The 21,162-nt window shown below is 39.0% G+C and overlaps 3 protein-coding genes across 6 annotated transcripts; 2 read left to right on the top strand and 1 right to left on the bottom strand.

Moving 5' to 3' along the window:
* Window positions 1-1,870: 1,870 nt before the first annotated feature.
* On the top strand, window positions 1,871-6,331 carry LOC102705551 (lipid phosphate phosphatase 2-like). Its single transcript, XM_040526892.1, has 9 exons — window positions 1,871-2,016; window positions 2,191-2,278; window positions 3,465-3,686; window positions 3,768-3,855; window positions 3,945-4,054; window positions 4,147-4,240; window positions 5,003-5,191; window positions 5,291-5,350; window positions 5,436-6,331. Exons 1-9 carry the CDS (start codon window positions 1,871-1,873, stop codon window positions 5,609-5,611), a joined length of 1,173 nt encoding a protein of 390 aa, XP_040382826.1. The 3' UTR covers window positions 5,612-6,331.
* Window positions 6,332-8,071: 1,740 nt separating this feature from the next.
* Window positions 8,072-12,746, top strand: LOC102705833 (lipid phosphate phosphatase 2-like). Of its 4 annotated transcripts, none has more exons than XM_040526527.1 (9): window positions 8,072-8,177; window positions 8,374-8,447; window positions 10,414-10,635; window positions 10,748-10,835; window positions 10,911-11,017; window positions 11,324-11,417; window positions 12,075-12,263; window positions 12,358-12,417; window positions 12,499-12,746. In XM_040526527.1, exons 3-9 carry the CDS (start codon window positions 10,420-10,422, stop codon window positions 12,618-12,620), a joined length of 876 nt encoding a protein of 291 aa, XP_040382461.1. In that variant the 5' UTR covers window positions 8,072-8,177; window positions 8,374-8,447; window positions 10,414-10,419; the 3' UTR covers window positions 12,621-12,746. The 4 variants fall into 4 exon arrangements, with proteins under 4 accessions (XP_040382461.1, XP_006659325.1, XP_015695735.1 ...); XM_006659262.3 differs by having other exon boundaries at window positions 8,073-8,177; window positions 10,911-11,020; XM_015840249.2 differs by lacking the exon at window positions 8,072-8,177 and having other exon boundaries at window positions 8,278-8,447; window positions 10,911-11,020.
* A 3,643-nt stretch (window positions 12,747-16,389) lies between these two features.
* Window positions 16,390-20,934, bottom strand: LOC102699803 (thylakoid membrane protein slr0575). The gene is made up of 9 exons (XM_006660019.3): window positions 20,606-20,934; window positions 20,434-20,480; window positions 20,230-20,332; window positions 19,804-19,890; window positions 18,894-18,977; window positions 18,727-18,780; window positions 17,317-17,397; window positions 16,834-16,879; window positions 16,390-16,740 (listed from the first exon to the last, which is right to left on the bottom strand). Exons 1-9 carry the CDS (start codon window positions 20,810-20,812, stop codon window positions 16,688-16,690), a joined length of 762 nt encoding a protein of 253 aa, XP_006660082.3. The 5' UTR covers window positions 20,813-20,934; the 3' UTR covers window positions 16,390-16,687.
* Window positions 20,935-21,162: the final 228 nt, after the last annotated feature.

The raw sequence follows: 21,162 nt of genomic DNA, 5'->3' as shown, positions 1-21,162 counted from the left end.
TTCGTATATATGCAAGTATTTTTATCGTGATAACTCTACTCACATGTTGAGATTTTAGCCAATGGACAGGGTAGCACGGGATGCTCAGAGCAACCCAAGAGATTAGCACACCCATCTTTTCATTCTACTTATGTTTATAAGCCAAAATTTAAATTTTCGACCTTGAATTTAGAATTGATTTTAAGGGTTTTTTTAATGAAGTTTATTTTTCAACCTTGACTTTTATATCGCTAAGAATACATATATAAAAATTTTATTCATAAATTATTTTTTATTTACAAATACACTATTTGATTCTTTCTATAAAAACGTCAAACAAGCGTCCCTAGCCTTCAGGCTAGCTATCTCCAAATATAGCCAACCAGGTTGTTTTGCGTCCCTAGCCTTCAGGCTAGCTATCTCCAAATATAGCCAACCAGGTCAAACAACCGTGCTCCAACAAACTAGCTATCACAATTCACTAGCCAAATCTCTTTCCTAGTTAGCCATATTTAGTCAGGAAATTTAACTATTTGTCACTTTTACAGGGTAAGTGGCAATAGATTTGTCACTCTTCTCTCACTATAGCTGTGAGAGGGATTAAGCAGTCGTGGTAAATAGTGACAAAAAATTAAAAGTCCCTATTTAGTCATCCTTCCACACTAGCCATCTCTTCCTAAGAGAAAGTGGAGAGGCTAAGCCTTATTCTTTTGCTTATGTTTATGTTTATAGGCTAAAATTTAAAATTTAAAACATAATTTTGAAATTGATTTTTGAATTTTTTTAATGTAGTTTACTTTACAACCTTTGTTTTTATCACTAAGAACATATATATATATATATATATAAATGTTATATTTATAAATTATATCATTAATAAATTGTTTTGCTTATGATTATAATCAATAAATAAATGGGGCTGTAATTACTTGACGCACCTTCTCACTAAGGGGATCATCTTTAAGGAAACATACAAACGGCATATTTACAAACGAAAAATAATTTGTGAATAAAACTTGTATATACATGTTCTTAGCGATCTAAAAGACAAGGCTGAAAAATAAACGATGATGTCAAAACCTCAAAATCAACGGTTGAAATTTAAATTTTGGCTTATAAGCTTAAGCATAAATGAAAAGGCATGGATGTAGGAGTGTGGGTTTTGATTAGTCTAATGGAGTGTAAAAAAAATTGAGCGGCTAACCAGATGAGATATCAAATGAGATATGACTAATAATTTTTGGCTAGTTTATTAGGGATGCTTTAACTCAACAACAAGGTGCCATGTTCTCTAGTGAGGTGACCGAGGACACATGGCGGTGATGGAAAGGGGTAAGGTTTGTCGTAGACATGTATAAATTCTAGAGTAATATATCCATTTAAAATGCTAATAAATAAATAAAAGATTCAAATGCTAATAAATAAATAAAAGATTCAAAATATTATTTTGCATTGTGCTACGTGCTGCTACGGAAAACTCATATATCCATTTTACTATCCACGTAACATTATTTATCGGTCCTTTTACCAAAAACAGATGTCATTTTTTCGGGGCCTGCTTTCTAGTGGGGTATCATTACTCTATTCATCTATTGTTTGTTTCATAGAGGGATTGAATATTTCCTAAAATTAAAAAAAAAATCATATTTTGCTATTTTTCAAAGAAAAAAAAAATAAAATGGTCTAGACTGCCAAGGATTATGTACCATCCACGAAAGCAAAAGAAACCCAAACACCCTATTATTCATATAAGCCAAATTTTAAATTTTCAACCATAAATTTAGAATTGATTTAAGATTTTTGCACCGAAATTTATTTTCAAAAATAACTTTTGGAATACTAAGAATACATATATAAAAAATATTCATAAATTAATTTTTTTTACCAATATATGGTTTGGTACAGTGGGCCATCCATCTTGTGCAGACTCCAGTTGCTTCCCTGTTCCTCCGCCCTCGACCTCACCGCGCGTCCCCGTCCCCTCCTCCCACTCCGCCTTGCCTCCACTCCACTCCTCTCGCTTCCAACGCCGCCGCGGTAATGTGACACTCCGGCGACGTGATTGCCCCCAACAGCGCACACACGCTCTCCTTTTTTCTTGTCCTTTTCTTTTCTCAGTGTTTTCCGTGGAAGATTCAACTGCAGATTGCTTTGGTCGTGTACTCGTGTGACCTTGTTCTTTGATTTGATTTTTTTTTAATCTTTTTGCAGGAAGAGTGCGAGGAGGAGGCGGCCGCCGATCTGTATCAGGGCTCCCTGCGCGACCTGGAGGAGCCGTTCTTATCTCGCCGAAGAGCCGGTGAAGCTGTTGGTTCTTGATTTTCTTCTTTTTTTTTTTTGGTGTCACTTTCTAAATCGTTTGGTTTCTTCCCGTGAAATTTATGGAAACATCTCTTCGCGAACTGTGTACGTAGGTGATTTTTTGTTTTGTTATTTTTTCAGTATTTCAATCTAGTTTCTGAGTGCCTCGTTTTAGGATTTATTTGCGAGGCTATACAAATATACCTAATAGTTGTAAACTAAATATGCTAGATTTTTTGTTGGTTTGTTCAACAGGATAAGGTTTGTTTTGAGTTAGTTATTTTACCTTTTCAGCGATGGTGGTTTGGACCTGTGACGTGGATGGTCAAACTGTAGATATATTTAGTCGAGGGTAAACCAATAATATGATTGTAGTATAATTTAGGCCACTGATTGTACTGTCTTGGATTCAAGACATCACCTAACCTCATTTATTCTGCAACTGATCTATGTTGCCGTTTAGTACTTGATTGTTTTTTATGCCTCTAGTAGCAATCGGTTTGACTAAGGTCAAATGGATTAGAACATGTTATACTACAATCAAGGGATAATACTATCCAGCCAGCAGAAAGATCAAAAGTTTACTACTAAATCACATGATGATTTTATTTTAGGTTGAATGAGTTTTTGTGAATGCGATAGGTTTGCTAGCTTTGTAACTGTTTGGAATGAATATGGTTGTTATCAACCTCTGCCTGTGTGGAGGGTTTTGGTCAACTCCCTGGAGTTTATAGTTTTTGTAGGTTTGTGAATATCAAAACAGGTCCAATTATTATTAGGTATTGGAGTTCTGAACCTTCTTTCATGTTCTTGTTTGTTCGGACTTCTTCAAATACACTTTGCCCTTTCAAGTTGAGAGAGATATGCAGCAAGGCGTGCGGCATGGAAAAGGGGTTGCTGCTTGCCAATACTTGCTGAACAATTTCTCAGTTTTTAGTGACACGTTGATACAGGCAGTTTCAATTTCCAAAACGTACAAATTACAAAATATGCTTGAAGAGCTTCAAAGTTGTAGATATTCTGACAATTGGACTTTATAGTGTCAAAATATTTTGCTGTCTGAAGACAGGTGAAATGTGACCAATGCATGATTTTTTGCATGCTCATATGATCACTAGATCGTATCCATCACCTTCATGCTAGTTATTTTTTCCCCACTGATTCTGAACGTCCTATTTTTTAAGGGAAAAATGCCTGGTATCCAGTTAGGATGCCACACTATAAGGTCCCATGGCACCAGTGTGGCAAGACTCCACATGTATGACTGGATAATACTTCTGTTTCTTGCTGTTATTGATGGAGTGTTAAACATAATTGAGCCTTTTCACCGCTTTGTTGGACGTGACATGATGACGGACTTGAGATACCCACTAAAGGGCAACACAATTCCATTTTGGGCCGTCCCGGTATGTTGTTGCTTTTCCAGATAAAAATTTCTTATGATTTCATCTATCAATTGAGACATGTAATAATTTCTTTACTTACAGCTTATTGGTATTGTGCTGCCCTGTGCTGTCTTTGGTGGAATTTACTTCAAAAAGAAAAATGTCTATGATTTACATCATGGCATACTGGGTATATGATACTCTCATACGTAGATATCTATTGAATTCACATCTTTGATTTATGCTGAACCATAGAATTTAACCATAGAATTTGTGCAGGGATTCTATATTCAGTGCTTATAACTGCGGTGATTACTGATGCAATTAAGGATGGTGTTGGTCGTCCTCGCCCAGATTTCTTTTGGCGTTGTTTCCCTGATGGAATACCTGTAATCTCCTTTCTGCTAATGCCCTGAGCTCAGATATTAAACTTCGTTTAGGCTGTAGCTTATATGAAAGTACAAATCATTTCATTTTTCAGAAGTTTGATAATGTCACTACTGATGTCATATGCCATGGAGAAAAGGGTGTCATCAAGGAAGGCCACAAGAGCTTTCCAAGTGGGCATTCTTCATGTAAGAAACACAGCTCTTTGGTACAAAATTTTGAATTACTGATGTATGTTTCTTAGCTGATATTGAGCTTTTACATGCCTTGCAATTTGCATTCTTTTTACTTCTGTTTATCTCACATACTCTACAATGCATACATTCCCAAGGATTTTTCTCCAATTGTTTATTTGAAAACAGTGCTGCTTAGTTTAGTGGTTGCTTCAATCTTCATGTAGGGCATTGATCGAAGTACTGCTCTGAAATGTGATGTGCTCTGTAACTATGCAGGACATAAATATTGTTCAATCTTCATGCTATTGAACAATATTTATTTGTTTTTGGTACTCTTGAGTCTTGACACCTATATGTTGAATCTATAATTAAAAATCCTGTGCCAACCAAATGATTAGTGTTGCTCATCTTTTGTTACCAATCGTTTATACTTCATCCTGTACAGAAACATGCCTTTTTGGACATCATTACAATATCTGAAATACATCTTTGATCCCTGATTTTATAGTGAATTATTTGTAAATCAAATTAAACTATTAACTATAGAGCTATGGAATTGTCAAACAAATCTATGAATATAATTTATATTTCTGTATTGAATAATAATTAAACAGATTTGATGGTGAAGTTTGAAAATTTGGTGAGATGCATGAACTACAGCTTTTAATGACCAGAGAACAGCGTGTTCTCCATATATCTTTAAAATTCGTTATTTGGTGGATCAGTTGAATATAATATGACATAGCTGTTGTGGTTCTCACTCACCTTCTGCAGGGTCTTTTGCTGGTCTAGGTTTTCTTGCGTGGTACTTAGCTGGTAAACTTCAAGCTTTTGATCGCAAAGGCCATATTGCAAAACTATGCATAGTATTTCTGCCTCTACTTGTTGCATCACTTGTGGCAGTCTCTCGGGTTGATGATTACTGGCATCACTGGCAAGACGTATTTGCAGGTGGCATTATAGGTTTGTTATTTTGACGCCTTTTCTCAACCATTTAGACCATCTTCATAGTCAGAAAATATGCATGGATCTTGTCTCATTCTTCGTCCGCCCCCTTTTCAGGTCTTACTGTTGCTTCATTTTGTTATCTGCAATTTTTCCCTTATCCATTTGATGCTGATGGTATGTTTCCCTTGTGATATAGATGATATTTGGGACCTTGCTCGACATATTTTAAAACTGTTCCCCTGTTCGTTTGCATTTGCAGCTGTATGGCCTCATGCATATTTCCAACAGCTAGCCGACACACAAAGCAACGGTATTGCAAACTCATACAACACGAGACCAACAGACACTGAGCTTGCCGATGAAGACCATGGTGCCATTGCCCTGAGAGACACCATCCCTATTTTAGACTCGATGGAGTCTGGTAGGAGAATCTGAAACATGGGGCGACAAGTATCATGATGGTGTGGATTCTTTGATCTTTCTGGGTTTAGGTTCTGCAGCATAATTAGTTGGTACGTTTGCTCCATTTCCATGTACATTGCACGAGTAAAAGGTAGGTAGGATTGTGCCAATCATCTGGTGATCGTCTCATCATCTTCACTGAGAGCTCCTTGCAACAATCTGGTGGCCATTACAAGCTGACAACTCTCTGTGGGTGTTGGATGTAAATTACTGTTAGTTTGCACTCTAGTCATATTCATATCCTGTTCTTTTTTAACTCATGGTGTACCTATCCTACACTGAGTTTCTCAACGATCGCGCTGAAATTGGTCACATGGTGTAAATTACTAATGTTGCTGACTTTTGTGATCCAGTTTATTGCAGTTCATTTATTAGATGCTCCAAAAAGATGGGATGGAAACCAACCAAAAGCACAGGACGTGGGGTGAACTAGAACAAAAGGGACGCTGGACACAAAACTCAAACCACACATTAAGATTAGAACTAAAGCAGCACTTGGCAACAGTGCAACCTAAAGTTCAACTAAATAAGATCGAACAATGTAATGGATTAAATTGGCAGTTTTTTTATTGCTATTTTCCATAGGTAGATAAATAATTAACAATCACCCCCCTCTAGTGCGCACATGTGAATCACGCGGAGGTGGAACGAGGCGGTCTGGCTGATCATCGACCTGGATATGAGGAGAATATTTCTAAACATGTTCTTATTGTGCTTTATCCGTCTCTAAATGTTTGACGCCGTTGATTTTTTTATATACGATTGACCATTCGTCTTATTTAAAATTTTTATAAAATATGTAAAGGCTATAAATATGCATAAAAGTATACTTAACAATAAATGAAATGATATAAAAATAATTAATAATTACATAATTTTTTAAATAAGACAAATAGTCAAACATGTATAAAAAAGTTAACGCTGTCAAACATTTAGGGACGGAGGTAGTATTTGGCTATCAAACCAAACAACTATCAAACCAAACAAATGTAGAAAATGAGATCACTCTAACCTATCCCAGCTAAACCTTAAAACCAAACGCATTGTAACATAGAATGGTTGTGTTCTTTTCCCCAGATAACTAAACCAGATTCTCTCGTTTTTTATGTGTACACTTCTCAAACTGTTAAATGATGTGTTTTTGCAAAATATTAGGAAAGTTGATTTCAAAAAACATATCGATCCACTTTTCAAATTTTTTATAGCTAATAATTAATTCATTAAATATTAATTTGTTCTACGTTTGTTCTTTAACCAAGGAACGAACATGGCCTAACAGTACTCTTAGGATACTCTTATACCACTTTATACGAATAGGCACTTGATTTTCCGATGCATTTGATTTGGCGACATGTGGATGTTGATGTTTTGAGACTTTTCATCGACCGATCGTCACATGAGCATGCCATTTCATTTTTTCATGCAAATCCTATGGTAAAATGTTCAATTTATCCATACATACACTACATGGAAAAAAAAGAAAGCAAACATATTAAAAATAAGTGATCTTGCATATTTAATATTTGCTATAATTTTAACATTCTGATATGACTATGACATTATATACCTCTGTTCACTGCATTATGCCAATATGAACTTAAATTGACTACATACACCAAACTTATAATTGGCATGCCAAATAGTTTTCTCAAATAAGGCATGCCAAATAATAAATTCCATATACCTAGTTTGCATTTGAATGTTAAAATTCTAACAAATATTTAGTATGCAAAAATCACTTGTTTCCTTTCTATTTCATTATTTTTTTTCTCTTTTTTCCATTGAAAGGTGAGAGAGACAAAATTAGCCCTGAGCAAAACTTGATGGCTGAAGAAATATACTTTTTCATTTTTATTAAAAAGTCAAAGGATGACCTCTCCTAGTTGAATCAAATCTGTTCAAGTAACGATTAGGCCCGGTTTAGTTCCAAAAACTTTTCCCAAAAACATCACATCAAATCTCTAGACATCTAAATAAAACATTAAATATACATAAACATTAAGACTAATTATGCAGTTAGGGGAGAAATTGTGAGATAAATCTTTTAAGCCTATTAGTAAATGATTCGCCATAAGTGCTATAGTAACTAACATGTGCTAATAACAAATTAATTAGATTTAAAAGATTTATCTCGTGGTTTTCAGATGAAATCTAAAATTTATTTTATAATTAAACTATGTTTAATATTATAAATATATAACCGTACATTTTGTTGTGCCCTGTACACGTCGATGTAACCGACTCAGTCGAAGTTGTGGGAACTAAACTCTCAGCCTAAAAGTTCAAAACCCGTAGTATTTTTTTATTGGTTACACTCGAGATTCGCCGTGTACACCGCACACGTGTCGGTGAGATAATGGGCAAAGGGACCGACTTTTCTACCCTCAATCTCCAGCGCCGCTGCTTCTGCGTAAGTTACCCTCCTCCTGCCCTCCAGACTCCAGACTCCAGTAGTGAGTACAACTTCCCCTTCCCCTCTCCCATCTCCGCGTGCTGCAGCAGCATCGTCTCCATCGCCGCCGCCCGGACCGGACCCCAGGTGAGCCCCCTGCGCCGCCCAGAACCACGCATTCCTTTCCTTTTCTTTTTTGTTTCGTTATAACATCTCGTTCTCATTCTCATTTGCGATCTGTTTCACGCGGAAGATAGATTCTTCTCCAGACTGCTTGTGCTTGGGGCTTGTGGTGACCGTGTTCTTGTTCTTGTTCCTTTTTTTTTAATTTTTTTTGCTGCAGAACTGCGCATCTTGTCGTGCGAGCTGGAGGAGGAGGAGGAGCCGTTGGTATCTCGCCACGGGGACAGTGAGCCTGTTGGTTCTTTGTTTCTTCTCTGCCACTCTTTTTTTTTATTAAAGAGATAATCTTTGCTTCCTTTGAGATTTATGGGATTAGTTGTTCTTGTGCTCTCCGTGTGGAGTTCCTGACAAATTTGAGTGTTCTACTTATGCCGGATGGAGTAATTTGTACTTTGTTATCTGTTTAATCTAGGACTCAGGTACTGTGTACATAGTAGTAATTGTTTTCTGGCAAAGGCCAAATCGGCTCCATGAGACTGATACATAAAATTTCTTTTAGAAAAACCTAACTTCGTTACTCTATTGGCTGCATGACACTGATGCATCCATAAAAACTCAGAACTTCATTACTCTATCAGCTGGCTGGTTCCTAATGCCATAGACTTTCTGGCTTTGTGGAATAGCTTGATTTGGAGTAAAATGGATGATTCTTGCAAATTACTGGCAATGTTGAACTGTTTGGCCAATGGCCACTGCCTTGCTACTTCCAGTTTATGTAGGTTATCCGTATCACACTGTTAGAATTCTCAAACAGTATGCGCCCATCCAAGTGCCGAGTAAGGGGCTGTTTAGTTCCCAAAATTTTTTCCCAAAAACATCACAACAAATCTTTGGATATCTAAATAAAGCATTAAATATATATAAACATTAAAACTAATTACACAGTTATGGAGGAAATAGTGAGATGAATCTTTTGAGTCTAATTAGGACGTAATTAGCCATAAGTGCTACAGTAACCAACATGTGCTAATGACGGATTAATTAGACTCAAAAGATTCGTCTCGCGGTTTTCAGACGGAATCTGAAATTTGTTTTGTAATTAGACTAAGTTTAATACTTCAAATGTCTGTTTAAAGTTTTGATGTGATGTTTTTGTAAATTTTTTTTGCAAACTAAACAACCCCTAATTATAGCCTGCAAAAAAAAAGGGCTGCCTATATACCATGTGACACAAAATCCCACCTCTTATCATACGAATTTTGGACCATTGGATATGCTTTAAGATTCGTGCAAACCCTAAACCCTAACTTTACCATACACCCACCCCCCGCCGCCGCCACCGCGCCTGATCCACCCTCCCACCACGCCGCCACCCACCTCGCCAGCTGGCCAGAAGGGATCAACGGCGCTGGCGAACCCCCCCCCCCCCCCCCCCCCCCCGCGATGAGCCCCCTCCTCCTCCCCGCTCCCCCTTCCCCTCTCTCTTCTCAAGCCAGTGACAGCAAGATGCCCCCGCCGGATCCGTCACCACTGGCCGCCGCCTCCTAATCTCGCGCTTGCTTTGCCCCCGCCGCCGACACTGGCCCACCGCCCTCCTCCATCCCTGCGGCTTCGGCGCCGCCTCGCCGCCCGCCGGTCCTCCGCCGCCCACGGCCATCCCTCTAAGCCTCGAGGAAACCCCCCTCTTCCCCCTCCCCCAAACCCTAACTCGTGTGCTCCCTGCTGGAGTTGGGGGTGTCGCGCCGGCGCTGGAGAAGAAGGGGAGCCCACCGGAGTTGGAGGAGAGAAGCCGGTGCACGAATCTTGGCATGGATCCAATGGTTCAAAATCTGTAAGATTTTATCCCCAAATTTCATTCGAATGACACAGCAATTCCGAAAAAAAAATCTCATTCGTGTGTGCCTTTTGTAAATACAGTAATACGATAGAATTTGCATAAGTTATGCTGCCGCTTGTATCCACCCTAAACAGCGATTTCATTGACCTGTTTACTGGTTGCTACAAACATGTTAGTTTTTATTTATTCTCAGAACTTTATACTTGTTCTAGATATTCCAAAGAACCCCAACTGAAAAGTTTCATTGCTAGACAGAAGCTGACAACCTATGTATGGTTTCGGTCTGTCATGACATCCTTTGTCGTTCTATTCTTTGTTCCTTTTCATGTTCATAACAGCACTGGATTACACCCATCACCTTTATGTTATTTGCAGTTTTCCTTCTCCTATGATGACTTCCTTTCTGTTTATTTTCAATTTTAGGTGATAATGCCTGCTACCCAGTTAGGATGCCATACTATAGGATCCCATGGCATCAAATTGGCAAGATTCCACTTGTATGACTGGATAATACTTATCTTTCTAGCTGTTGTTTATGGGCTGTCCAACATTATTGAGCCTTTTCACCGCTTTGTTGGACGTGACATGCTGACGGACGTGAGTTATCCGCTGAAGGGCAATACAGTTCCATTTTGGGCTGTTCCAGTATGTTCTCGCTTCTTAGATCTAATTTTCTTATAATATCATCTATGGACTTATCTGTGGACTGTGGTGCATGATGTTTCTCTGAGGAAGATTGTTTCTACTTGATTTCCAGCTGATTGCAATTGTGCTGCCCTGGGTCATCTTTGGTGGAATTTACTTCAAAAACAAAAATGTCTATGATTTACACCATGGCATTCTGGGTATATGTTACTCTCATGTGTAGATATCAATCAAGTTACATTTTTAGTCCACGCTGAACTGTAGGATTTGTACAGGGATTCTGTATTCGGTGCTTATAACTGCTGTGATTACTGATGCAATTAAGAATGGTGTTGGCCGTCCTCGCCCAGATTTCTTTTGGCGTTGTTTCCCTGATGGAAAGGCTGTAATATCCTATTGCACATACTGAATTTTCTCCCGAAGCAAGTTCATTCCTATCAACATGTGCTTAGTTCAGTTCAGTTCATTTCTGTTTACAAACGTCATAGAAATCGAAAACATTTATGTTAAGGACTTGCATATTGATATGAGATGTAATGGGGTTCCATTAACTCTAATGATTTACTTGCTTAAGGAAATGTAATTTCTCGTCTTAGATCAAGAAAATTCTAAAGAAGCAAGGTTTACAAATTAATTTAAACATCCTTTATTTTATTAAAAAGTAAAAAAAAACAAATTTATTTTACAGAATTTCAACAATGTCACCGGTGATGTCATATGCCATGGAGAAAGGAGTGTTATCAAGGAAGGCTACAAGAGCTTCCCAAGCGGGCATGCTTCAGGTAAGAAATGAACACCAATAGTACTCTAAATATGATGCCATATGCTTTAGGGTTACTTTTTATGTTGTGACTTAATTTAAAGTAATTTTCTCATTTGATCAATTTCACTATGAGTTATGCCTTATGTGTTTATGTTGCTCATTACTTTTGAGTGCTTATGATGTATTTATTTACATCAGTTTTGTACGTTTGCATGGATTTTCTCCAATTTGTTATTTTGCATCACTGCTATTTAGTCTTGTCATTCCTTCAGTTATGATACCTGAGCATTATTTGATACAAATCTTGCAATCTTGGTATCTCGTGTACATGTGCTCCTGGGAACCATGTAGGAAAGCTGGGAGAATGTACAACTGTGAACTTGTTTTCTACTAGTTCAAATCCCATGCAATTGAGAAGCTAGTTGCTAGAAAAATTTTTGACAATTGAATTATATTTGAATGCAACTCACCAGATAAATGTTTCTTTTTGCTCATTCTTGTTTTCTTCCCAGTTGTTTGTGCATTTGATTTTGTTTTTCAATTATGCATCCTATATCAGAAGTTTGTTCTCTTATGGCTTGGCAATCACTATTTTAGGGCTATAATATGTTATCTTTTTCTATGTGTTAGTACACAATCTGATGTATCTGTTTTGATTCTTTGTCCATTACTTTAGCGGCTTTTGCTGGTCTGGGTTTTCTTGCGTGGTACTTAGCTGGCAAACTTAAAGCTTTTAATCGTGAAGGCCATATTGCAAAACTATGCCTAGTATTTCTGCCTCTGCTTGTTGCATCACTTGTGGCAGTCTCTCGGGTTGATGATTACTGGCATCACTGGCAAGATGTATTTGCAGGAGGCATTTTAGGTTTGTAGTTTAGATGCTTCTATCAACCATTTTAAACATCCTTCCATTCAAGATATCTAAATGGATTTTGTCACATTCTTTTTTACCTTTCCAGGTCTTACAGTTGCTTCATTCTGTTACCTGCAATTCTTCCCATATCCATTTGACGCTGATGGTACCTTCTCCTATATATTGATGATGTTTTAGATGTTGATCGACACATCTTACAAAGTGTTCTCTTTCTTTTCATCGGCAGCCATTTGGCCTCATGCTCACTTCCAACAGCTAGCTGAGTCACAGAGCAACAGCAATGCTGCTGTTGCCCTGAGAGACACCAGCCCTATGTTGGATTCAATGGAGTCCGGCAGGAGATTATGAAACATGTGAAAGGAAGCATCTCGAAGGTGCTGGTTAATTGATGTGGTTATGTACATGGTGAAACTAAAGAGTAGGTAGATTATAATGGAACCCCAAGTTATTAATCTACATAGCTTTCTTGTTTTTCGCGTGCACGCTTCCCAAGTTATTAAATGGTGTATTTTTCGTAAAAAATTTCTATAAGAAAGTTGTTTTAAAAAATTATATTAATCCATTTTATATTTTTTAATAATTAATAAATCATATACTAATCTATTACTCCGTTTTTCGCACCAGGTAAGTTAACTTACCGTCTTTAACTTACCTTCTTCCTTGCCGAACGCGGCCTAGGTGTAAAACCGGATTTGCAGTTTCTGCTGAAGCATAATGTTGAATAATAAGGTCTTGTAGGTATAAAACTGGATTTTTTATTTCCGTTGAAGCATGATGTTATTGAATGATATATTTAACAGTAACACACGGCCGTTCTCAAATAGCTGAGGGTTTTTCAGGTAGTCTAGCAAATATAATTCAGTATCACATCAGAACAAGGAAATTGGGTATGTGCGTGATTCATCTGGAATTTACCATGTGTGGTTGATTATCGTGGCAGACAGAAACTACCATTTTAATTCTGGTAAACTGGCCATCAAATTCAATTTTCCAACTATAAAGTAAAAAATTGAACACATGAATCACTGCCATCTGGGTTTTGGGAACATGTTACAGGTCCAATTCTTTTCCATGTCTTTTACATTTTTTGTTTTGAAACACGACTCATGGTTAAAAATTACTCCTGCAAATGTTTTTGCTATAGGCTTGAACAAAGAAAGAAACAAAATGATTGCAATTCATCATGAACGCTCAGAAAACGAAGCGATGGCACCAAAATAATCATATGAATGTGATGCACAGAAATATTCAGAAGCTGTTCTAAGCAGAAGAAATTCACTACATTTTGTTATGCCTTCTCTTTTCTGTAACATAAATAAGCAGTCTACAAAATAATCTACAAATTAACTTAGCTGGAAACTGTACATGACTAGCTGCAATTGAGGCACCTAGTTTGCCATCAAAACACAAATTACATAACCTGCAGACAACTACACTACAAGGCCCTAAATGGATCACCCAGATGCATCCACTATCAAAATTCAAAACAAAAAAAAACAGAAAAAAAAAAGAGAAGACCCAAGAAAGAAGCATAAAATCTGAAGAAAACTAACCCAAAAGCATCGCTACATCTGCTACTTACAAGTTATTACAAGAAATGGCCTAATTATGTGATGGATTTGATTTGCTTGTGGGCATTTTCTTCAAGCTCTCAAAAACCGCCTTGGGAGTCTTGGAGAACCGGCCGAGCCCATCCAGACGCGTCGAGCATGAGCTTGCGCCACTGCACTGCTGCAACAACAACCTTCTGCTCCTTGGAACAAGAGGTTGCTCATGGGGTGATGCTGAAGAGGTGCAGAGGAGGAGGAGAACAGCGAGGAGGATGATGGCTACAATTGGCTCGGCAAAGGCAGCTGTAGCCCTCATGGTTCCCTCTTGAGAGATGGAGAGGATGGGAGTTTGGAATATTGTGTTTGGAGAATGGAGAATGGATTTATAGCAGCTTCTTTGGTGCATCAATCTCATTTTGATGTCATGTGCAGGTCATATGTGTGCCTTGATCATCTTAGTACACACCAAAAATATAATGAAATCTAGAAAGTTATTCCTTCTTGTATGATTAGGAGTTGGGTACTCTTGAGTTGTTAATGTAAACACTTCCAGTTAAAGTGAGGCACTAGCCCTGGGTTTTGTCAAAAGGCTGATCTAGTTAACAATCCTTCCTAGTAGTCCACACTCCACACAGGTCAAGGGTGAGATGAGAAGTGCATTAGGGACAACTTGAAGATGGTTGTAAAGGGTAATGAGACACCTTGGGGAGAAGGATTAATGTATGGCATAAACTGCAGCTAGCAGAGGCTGCATGCTTGATGCTTCCACATGAGAGGTCTGAACAAACAGCATGGCAATTGTACCCACATGCCATGCACACCAGCGAGGCTCACCGGTTACCACCAACCCAGGCGTGTACGTCGGCGCGTGCGCCGGCGGGAGGAGGAAGATCTGACCTGCCGTGCCGCTGCGTGCACGGACTCCGATGCACGTGACGGCGTGGAGCAAGAACATGCATGTTTGTTCAAATTGCTCGCAAATCATGGCTGCCTGCTGATCCAGCAGACCGTGTGCCCTTAAGGCCTTAACCCTCGTTCTCATCCCCAGATTTCCAGGGTTTCTTTCATGAGAAGAAAATGATGCCAGACCTGAAGAAGTGTGTGTGTGGGGGGGTGGGGGGGATGTGTTTCTGTTCCATTGCATTGCATTTTGATTTCAAAAATGCTAGAAAACGGTATCCGGGATTCTACTGCCTCCGTTTCATATTATAAGACTTTCTAGCTTTATCTAAATTTATTTATCGATGAATGTATATAATTTATATATGTGTCTAAATTCATTAGCATCCATATGAATCTAGGTAATGCTAGAAAATCTTACATTGCGAAACGGAGGGAGCAGTTATCAAATCTGATACACATGTGTATCATACCTCATGCCTAGTTATTAGACATGTCCCGTTCTGAAACGGGATGCTCTGCTGTGTAGTCTCCCTGTTTTGATTTATATGGCTTAGAGATAGATGTTCTTTATCCTTCAATTTTTTTCTCGCTATGTTCAATGTCGGTATAAGTGATTTCCCTACTTTATGCTTTTCCAACCTGGTTCATGGAAGATCCTGATCGACATTTTCTTTTTCAGATAATGGAAAGCTGCAGAACATCTTTGGTCTTTGCATCTCGGATGCAGGCAGCTATAGAGGATATGACATGGAGGCCTAGGACACATCAGCATTGCAAATCTTGTATAGATCAAGCAGAGCTCAATTAGTGATGTGATCACGAAATTGTTAACTATTCTCATCAAAGAAAATAACATAGCTGGCTGGTCATAAGATTCCTCACTTGACCATGACATGCATCAGCGTCAGCACGAACCTACATTCCTACTAACCCTTTTCCTCACTGACTGATCACAGTCTAAGTACCCCTTCTTAGGCCTAGATTAGGAAACCATGTGCTCATCATAGAAGCATGTGACTTGAGTCACCTGAGTGGAAATTGCACAAATAAATCCAGAAATCACATGCCCAATGCTTTGAATTCTACCATAAAAAAGCATCTTCCCCTATGCATGTGCAACTTTGTTTTTTACAGATGAAACTGCTATTGTCAGTCTGTATAATGTATGTTACCGTTCTGATTTCATTGGTCATGGGATCTGTCATTTTGAAATCTACTCTGGATTCACCTGAAGCTTCTGTAGGTGGAACTGGATCCAAATCAATGACTTCTGCACCCACTTCTGCAACATTCAGTTTGCTGCCCTGCCATCTGGTAAAATTTGTTTTCTGGTCCAGGTTCTGGTATTGTTGAGATTGTAATTAACATCTTGCTCATAAAAAAGATCTACCACAGCCAGTAATCAGTGGTGCTCAGATCCAGATCCTGAAAAGTTATTGCTCATCTTCTGTGGTCCTCAGATCTGTCATAGGAATATTTTCTACATCTTCTATAGATGTTCCAGTCCTTCACTGAAAACTTCACTTGTTTGCATGTGAAAAAAGATCAGCCATAGGCATACAACTTAATCTGCCCAAACTATCTTGAATTAACCTTGGTAAACGATATTTCATAAATTGTGAAAATTTAGGAAAGTAGGAAACTAGGATAATTCTACTCCATGATTTCCAAAATAATGTCAGCTACTACTTTACTATGTATGGGCAAATCTCTGAATCCAGTCCATTTACATGTATATTACAATAATCTTCATTTGCGCATGTGCATGTCCACTGAAAATGCTAGTTCTCCGTCAGACTAGAACCAGTAGACACAAAAGCTCAGTAGCCATGACGCATATAATGGAAAAACTCTGACAATATTAACATCATATACACAGATTAGTGGAACAAGGAAAAGAAAAAAAATATTTTCTTGTATATTAGCAGAAAAGGGAACTGAAAGAGTCTGTCTGTGCGTTTCCTAAGTAGTTTCTGAGATAAGCCGAACTTCATATAGATCATCACCACTTTTTCCTGCATGATCAGAAAAATAGATTTAGAATGGAATGATATAGATTAAAAAAGCTTCACGATCCAAAGGAATTAATTAAAAAAAACACAACTCACCAATTTCTGCCTTAATTCCAGGACCGAAAAAGGACGTGAATTTGGCCTGCGTGAGAAAATGTTTGCAAAGACTCAGTAGTAAGATTATATTAATATTCAATTCTACTTTGGATTATAGGCATGAAAACAGTATGTTATTGTTCTCTAACAGCTCGCCCCAAGTACACAGTACATCAAAAAAATAGTTTATTGGAGCTATTTAGGCACAGAATTTTGAGCGGTCTTATCATTTTTGAGCATCAAGTTTTGGGTTACACCTTCTACTGCTAATTTTTGAAGCAGTCACTAATATTTTAAGCTCATCTTTTCCACAGTCCGAAGCTGCTAAAAAAAATCCTGAGCTTGTACTACCATGAGATTAGTTTAGCATGAAGCGTAAGACATGCATCTACCTAGATCTGACCACAAAGGAATTCCACATGCATCTCAGTCCACAATTGAAGCTGTGCTAATTATATTCACAGATTAGGTGATGGGATTCACCTGTCTCTTCTCGAAATCGGATAGCTCCAATGCTTTGGCTTCAAATGCAAGTACTAAACTGTACTTCCCGTCATCAGTTACCTACAAGGGGAGAATTAGTATGAGTCCTTTAACCAAGAATTGCACCCAGTAAACACGACATCCTTTCTGTAATTAAGATGCATTTAGGGTAAACTGGATATCAATAAACAAACATAACCCACTGGAATGTTCATAGGGCATTTGGATGGTATGAAGATTGTGTAAAAATTCATTGTGCAATTCCTTCATTATGGGTTCAACCACAAGCCATATCACTTACATTTAAGGAATATACGATACAGAACAACTAGGAAACAATAAGATATAACTGGGCTACCATGTCATTAACTGGGAAAAGTAGAATCACCTACAGGGCTGAAGGCGTCTCAAAAAATGAAGGGGCTGAGCCCTCTAAGGCCTAGTAAATTTGAGAAAAATTCAATCAAGCCAAAGTATTGGCACCACTCTTACCAACACTGGATGTGCCTTTGCCCTGAGATCGGTGCCAATATTGTACTGATTGAAGCCACTAAAAGAAGGAAATAATGACCTAGCAAAACTACAAAGATCTAGACATAGCATTTGATGCTACCTGAAAATCTATTTTAAGTTGACTGTTTTTGAACGAATTTTAAGTTGACTTTATGACGTTTGAGTAATGGTCTGTCATGAACTTATGACTCCGACAAAAATTCTGTAAAAAAGCATGATTTTTAGATACATGGTGGACACAGAAACACAAATGAGGAATTAATTTCCTCTATTTCTTGAACAACAGATGTTCATGATGTCCGGATTTAAATTTCCTGCCCGCCTTTCATGAATCTATAGTTCAAGAACATAAAAACAATGACCGTTACATTACAGAAGGCAACAACATCTTCAAGATTGAACACCAAGTTGACATTTGATATGCTAATCACTTGATTAATAAATGTTGTCTGGCTAGAGTAAAATGGTCTAAGGCCACTAAAGTTCGCTTTGCTAATCACTTTGCTCATTTATATTCTTTTGCAGGTAAATATTTCCAATCATCAACTTTGCTTGATGTTACTGCAGGAATTGTTTAAGTAACAAGTGCAAAATGCAGATTCACACGCAGTGCACAATGTGTGAACAACTTGAATCCATCACGGATCAAGATTAGCTGGTTTGCTTCATGGCAGCTTCAGACTAATATGAAGCTCACCCAAGCAGGGTGTAAAGTAGCTTGTTTTAACCTTGAAGGACCAAACTACCCCTTTTGTGAATTTCAAGGGCTCCATTTGGTAATTTAACTCTTACAATGGGTACGAAATATAAAATATGAAAAATGTTACGTATGATTGAATTACACTGTGCAATATTTTGGAAAGACTACACAGGAAAACAAATGTGTTGGGAACTTACTTCTTCCCGAATGTTTTGCAAAATAGGTGCACTACGCCTTGGAATTCCACCACCCTGTCAGTTTGATTGGGTAAAAGGAAGGCAGATCAATAAGCAGGATAAAGCAAGGAAGTTCTTGCCATCCAAGATTTTTAGTACTTATAGTAAGGGACAAATAAAGGAATTACCAAACCATATTGAAAGATTCGTTTCAATGCTTCATCCAGGTGCTGCTCATCACCGTATCTGTAACGTGTAACATCACTCCTGACCTAGAGGTAAGTATAAAGCTGAAAGATTAATAGTAATACCAGTGTTTTCCCAATTCTACAAATTCTAATGCCAGTGTCTACTCATGCCCTCTTCCTATAATTTCCAGAAGTTAAATCCTCCTGGAACCAGTGGTAAGAAATCCACTAAGATGATTTTACTCATTATATAGTCTTATTTTTCTCTAAATATGAAGAAAATAGAATATAAACAGCTATGTTGCACCAATGCTTCCCAAAAAGGACATATTGGTGTCCAATGTCATTTTTGATATCGATGTGTATCCGACATGTTGGCCGAGTATCAGAAAATTGAACAGCAAAAAGAAAAAAAACCTAATTTAATCATCAGAAACACCGTCGACACATCTCCGACGCATATGGGACACGCCCAGCCCATTAAACCCACATACTAGCTATTGGAGTTGGGAAGAGTCCATTATGGAAACACGTTGAAATTTTAGACAGGGGTGGTGCAGGCCGAGATAATGTCAGATGGAGGTGCAAGTATTGCAACTATGTTGGCTTTAGTAGCTATAGACTAGCTAAAAAGCAGTACATTAAATTTTTTATTTTGGTGACAAACATTTGAGAATTTGAAAAAGGATACATATGTACTTTTTATTAAAAATATATAGCTGTTTTACTGTATCAGCAATTTTTAGAAAATGGTGAATCCCCGTATCCGTGTCGGGACGTATCGTGTCGGCGTATCTGTGTCCGTGCATCATAGATAAACAGTTTAAGCCCGTCATGAATAAATAGTTAAATCTGAGCAGTGGAAGTGGAGAATGTGTTCTCATTCTACATCACCCAAATTGAGCAGTACCTGATTGAGGATAGGGGTAGCACACTTTTCTCTTAGAGCAAAAGCATCAGCGTAGGTTGTGCAGGACACCGGTTTCAGTTCAGCATACTGCATGTTGAAAATTTCAAGAATCAACACATACTGCAACAAAGAAGCTGGGAAACATCAAACTAAACTCCTGATCAAGCTTGCTCATCTGAAACCCCAACAGAGTAAACTGCATCCCACTGTTGCAGACTTATTGTCGAGTATGCAATATGAAGATGCAAACATAATCAAATTCCATTGGCTGCCAATTGCAAACAGGCACCTTCCTGAGAAAAGGTCTTCAACTGACAGACTAGTATGGTCAACTAAGATACACAAATACACTTGACATGTCTGAATATGTCATATATCCCTCAATGCCTCTTGTAAATGTGACATAGGGGAGGGGAGAGTTCTTGCCTTCAATGCCATGCCAATGATCGTGAGAGGAAAGCCGTAGGTAAGCATCAGCGCGGACCACTCCGAGCCAGGAAGAAGGTTGAAATACGCCCCGAATCCATACCTGAAAACACAAGAACGCACCACCACATCAGGCCTTCCTTCAAGGCACACCACTCTGAAATCTGAATCTGAGTAATGCCCAAGCAGGATCGTGCAACTTACGACAAGAGGGTGCCTCCGATACCCAGCCCAATCACGCCGAACGAAACCTGCATAAATCGAGACGCGATTCGGCATCAAGAAGCTCGTCGTCGTCGTCGTCGCAGCATTCCGATTCGGGAGACAAACACGATAGATAACCCAAGAAGGCGCCAAACGGGCCCCTCGCGCTCACCTTGGCGAGGGTGAACTCCTCGTCCGGGACGACGGCCTTGCCGGCCGGGGCCGCGGCCGCGGGCGCCGCGGCCGGCGGGGACGGCGACTCGGCCGCCCTGAGCCTCGGCCGGCGCCGCTGCGGCAGCGGCGACAAAGCGACACGGCGCGACGCGCCTGCCGCCGGGGGCGCCGCGAGCGCCCGGACCGCCGCGCACTGCACAGACATCGCCGCCGGCCCGCACGTCAGAGAGCACGCAGCACGGCAGCACCGGGCGGTTCTTTGGTGGCTGCGGTTTTGTCGCGTGGAAGGAGGAGGAGCGCGCGCGAGTGGATCACCCCGCGAACAACGAGTGGAGGCCAGGTATCAATTTACTACGACCAGCCATCGAAGCCACTCCAGTGCAGCACACAATTGGCACCCCATTGGCCATTGTTAAGCTTACCACGACAATTTTCCTCACGGGAAAAAATAATATTTTTTACGCTCTAGGAGTTGGGAAGAATTTATTATTTCATTCGGGATGATGTTGCGAAAGATTAAATTTATTTCGCGTAGACCTTAGAGTGACAAACAGT

Source organism: Oryza brachyantha, chromosome 8 (genome assembly GCF_000231095.2).
Source record: "Oryza brachyantha chromosome 8, ObraRS2, whole genome shotgun sequence".
Taxonomy (NCBI): Eukaryota; Viridiplantae; Streptophyta; class Magnoliopsida; order Poales; family Poaceae; genus Oryza; species Oryza brachyantha.
This window is presented reverse-complemented; position numbering and strand designations above follow the sequence as displayed.

Bases quoted from the DNA above. Each gene is read 5' to 3' on its own strand.
- LOC102705551 (XM_040526892.1), top strand. From the start codon at position 1,871: ATGGTTTGGTACAGTGGGCCATCCATCTTGTGCAGACTCCAGTTGCTT. The intron at 2,279-3,464 runs GTGAAGCTGTTG...CTATTTTTTAAG, and splicing joins CTTATCTCGCCGAAGAGCCG to GGAAAAATGCCTGGTATCCA. The intron at 5,192-5,290 runs GTTTGTTATTTT...CCCCCTTTTCAG, and splicing joins ATTTGCAGGTGGCATTATAG to GTCTTACTGTTGCTTCATTT.
- LOC102705833 (XM_006659262.3), top strand. From the start codon at position 10,420: ATGCCTGCTACCCAGTTAGGATGCCATACTATAGGATCCCATGGCATC. The intron at 10,636-10,747 runs GTATGTTCTCGC...CTTGATTTCCAG, and splicing joins TTCCATTTTGGGCTGTTCCA to CTGATTGCAATTGTGCTGCC. The intron at 12,418-12,498 runs GTACCTTCTCCT...TTTCATCGGCAG, and splicing joins ATATCCATTTGACGCTGATG to CCATTTGGCCTCATGCTCAC.
- LOC102699803 (XM_006660019.3), bottom strand. From the start codon at position 20,812: ATGTCTGTGCAGTGCGCGGCGGTCCGGGCGCTCGCGGCGCCCCCGGCG. The intron at 20,481-20,605 runs GTGAGCGCGAGG...CGATTTATGCAG, and splicing joins AGGAGTTCACCCTCGCCAAG to GTTTCGTTCGGCGTGATTGG. The intron at 16,741-16,833 runs GTGAGTTGTGTT...CTGATCATGCAG, and splicing joins TGGAATTAAGGCAGAAATTG to GAAAAAGTGGTGATGATCTA.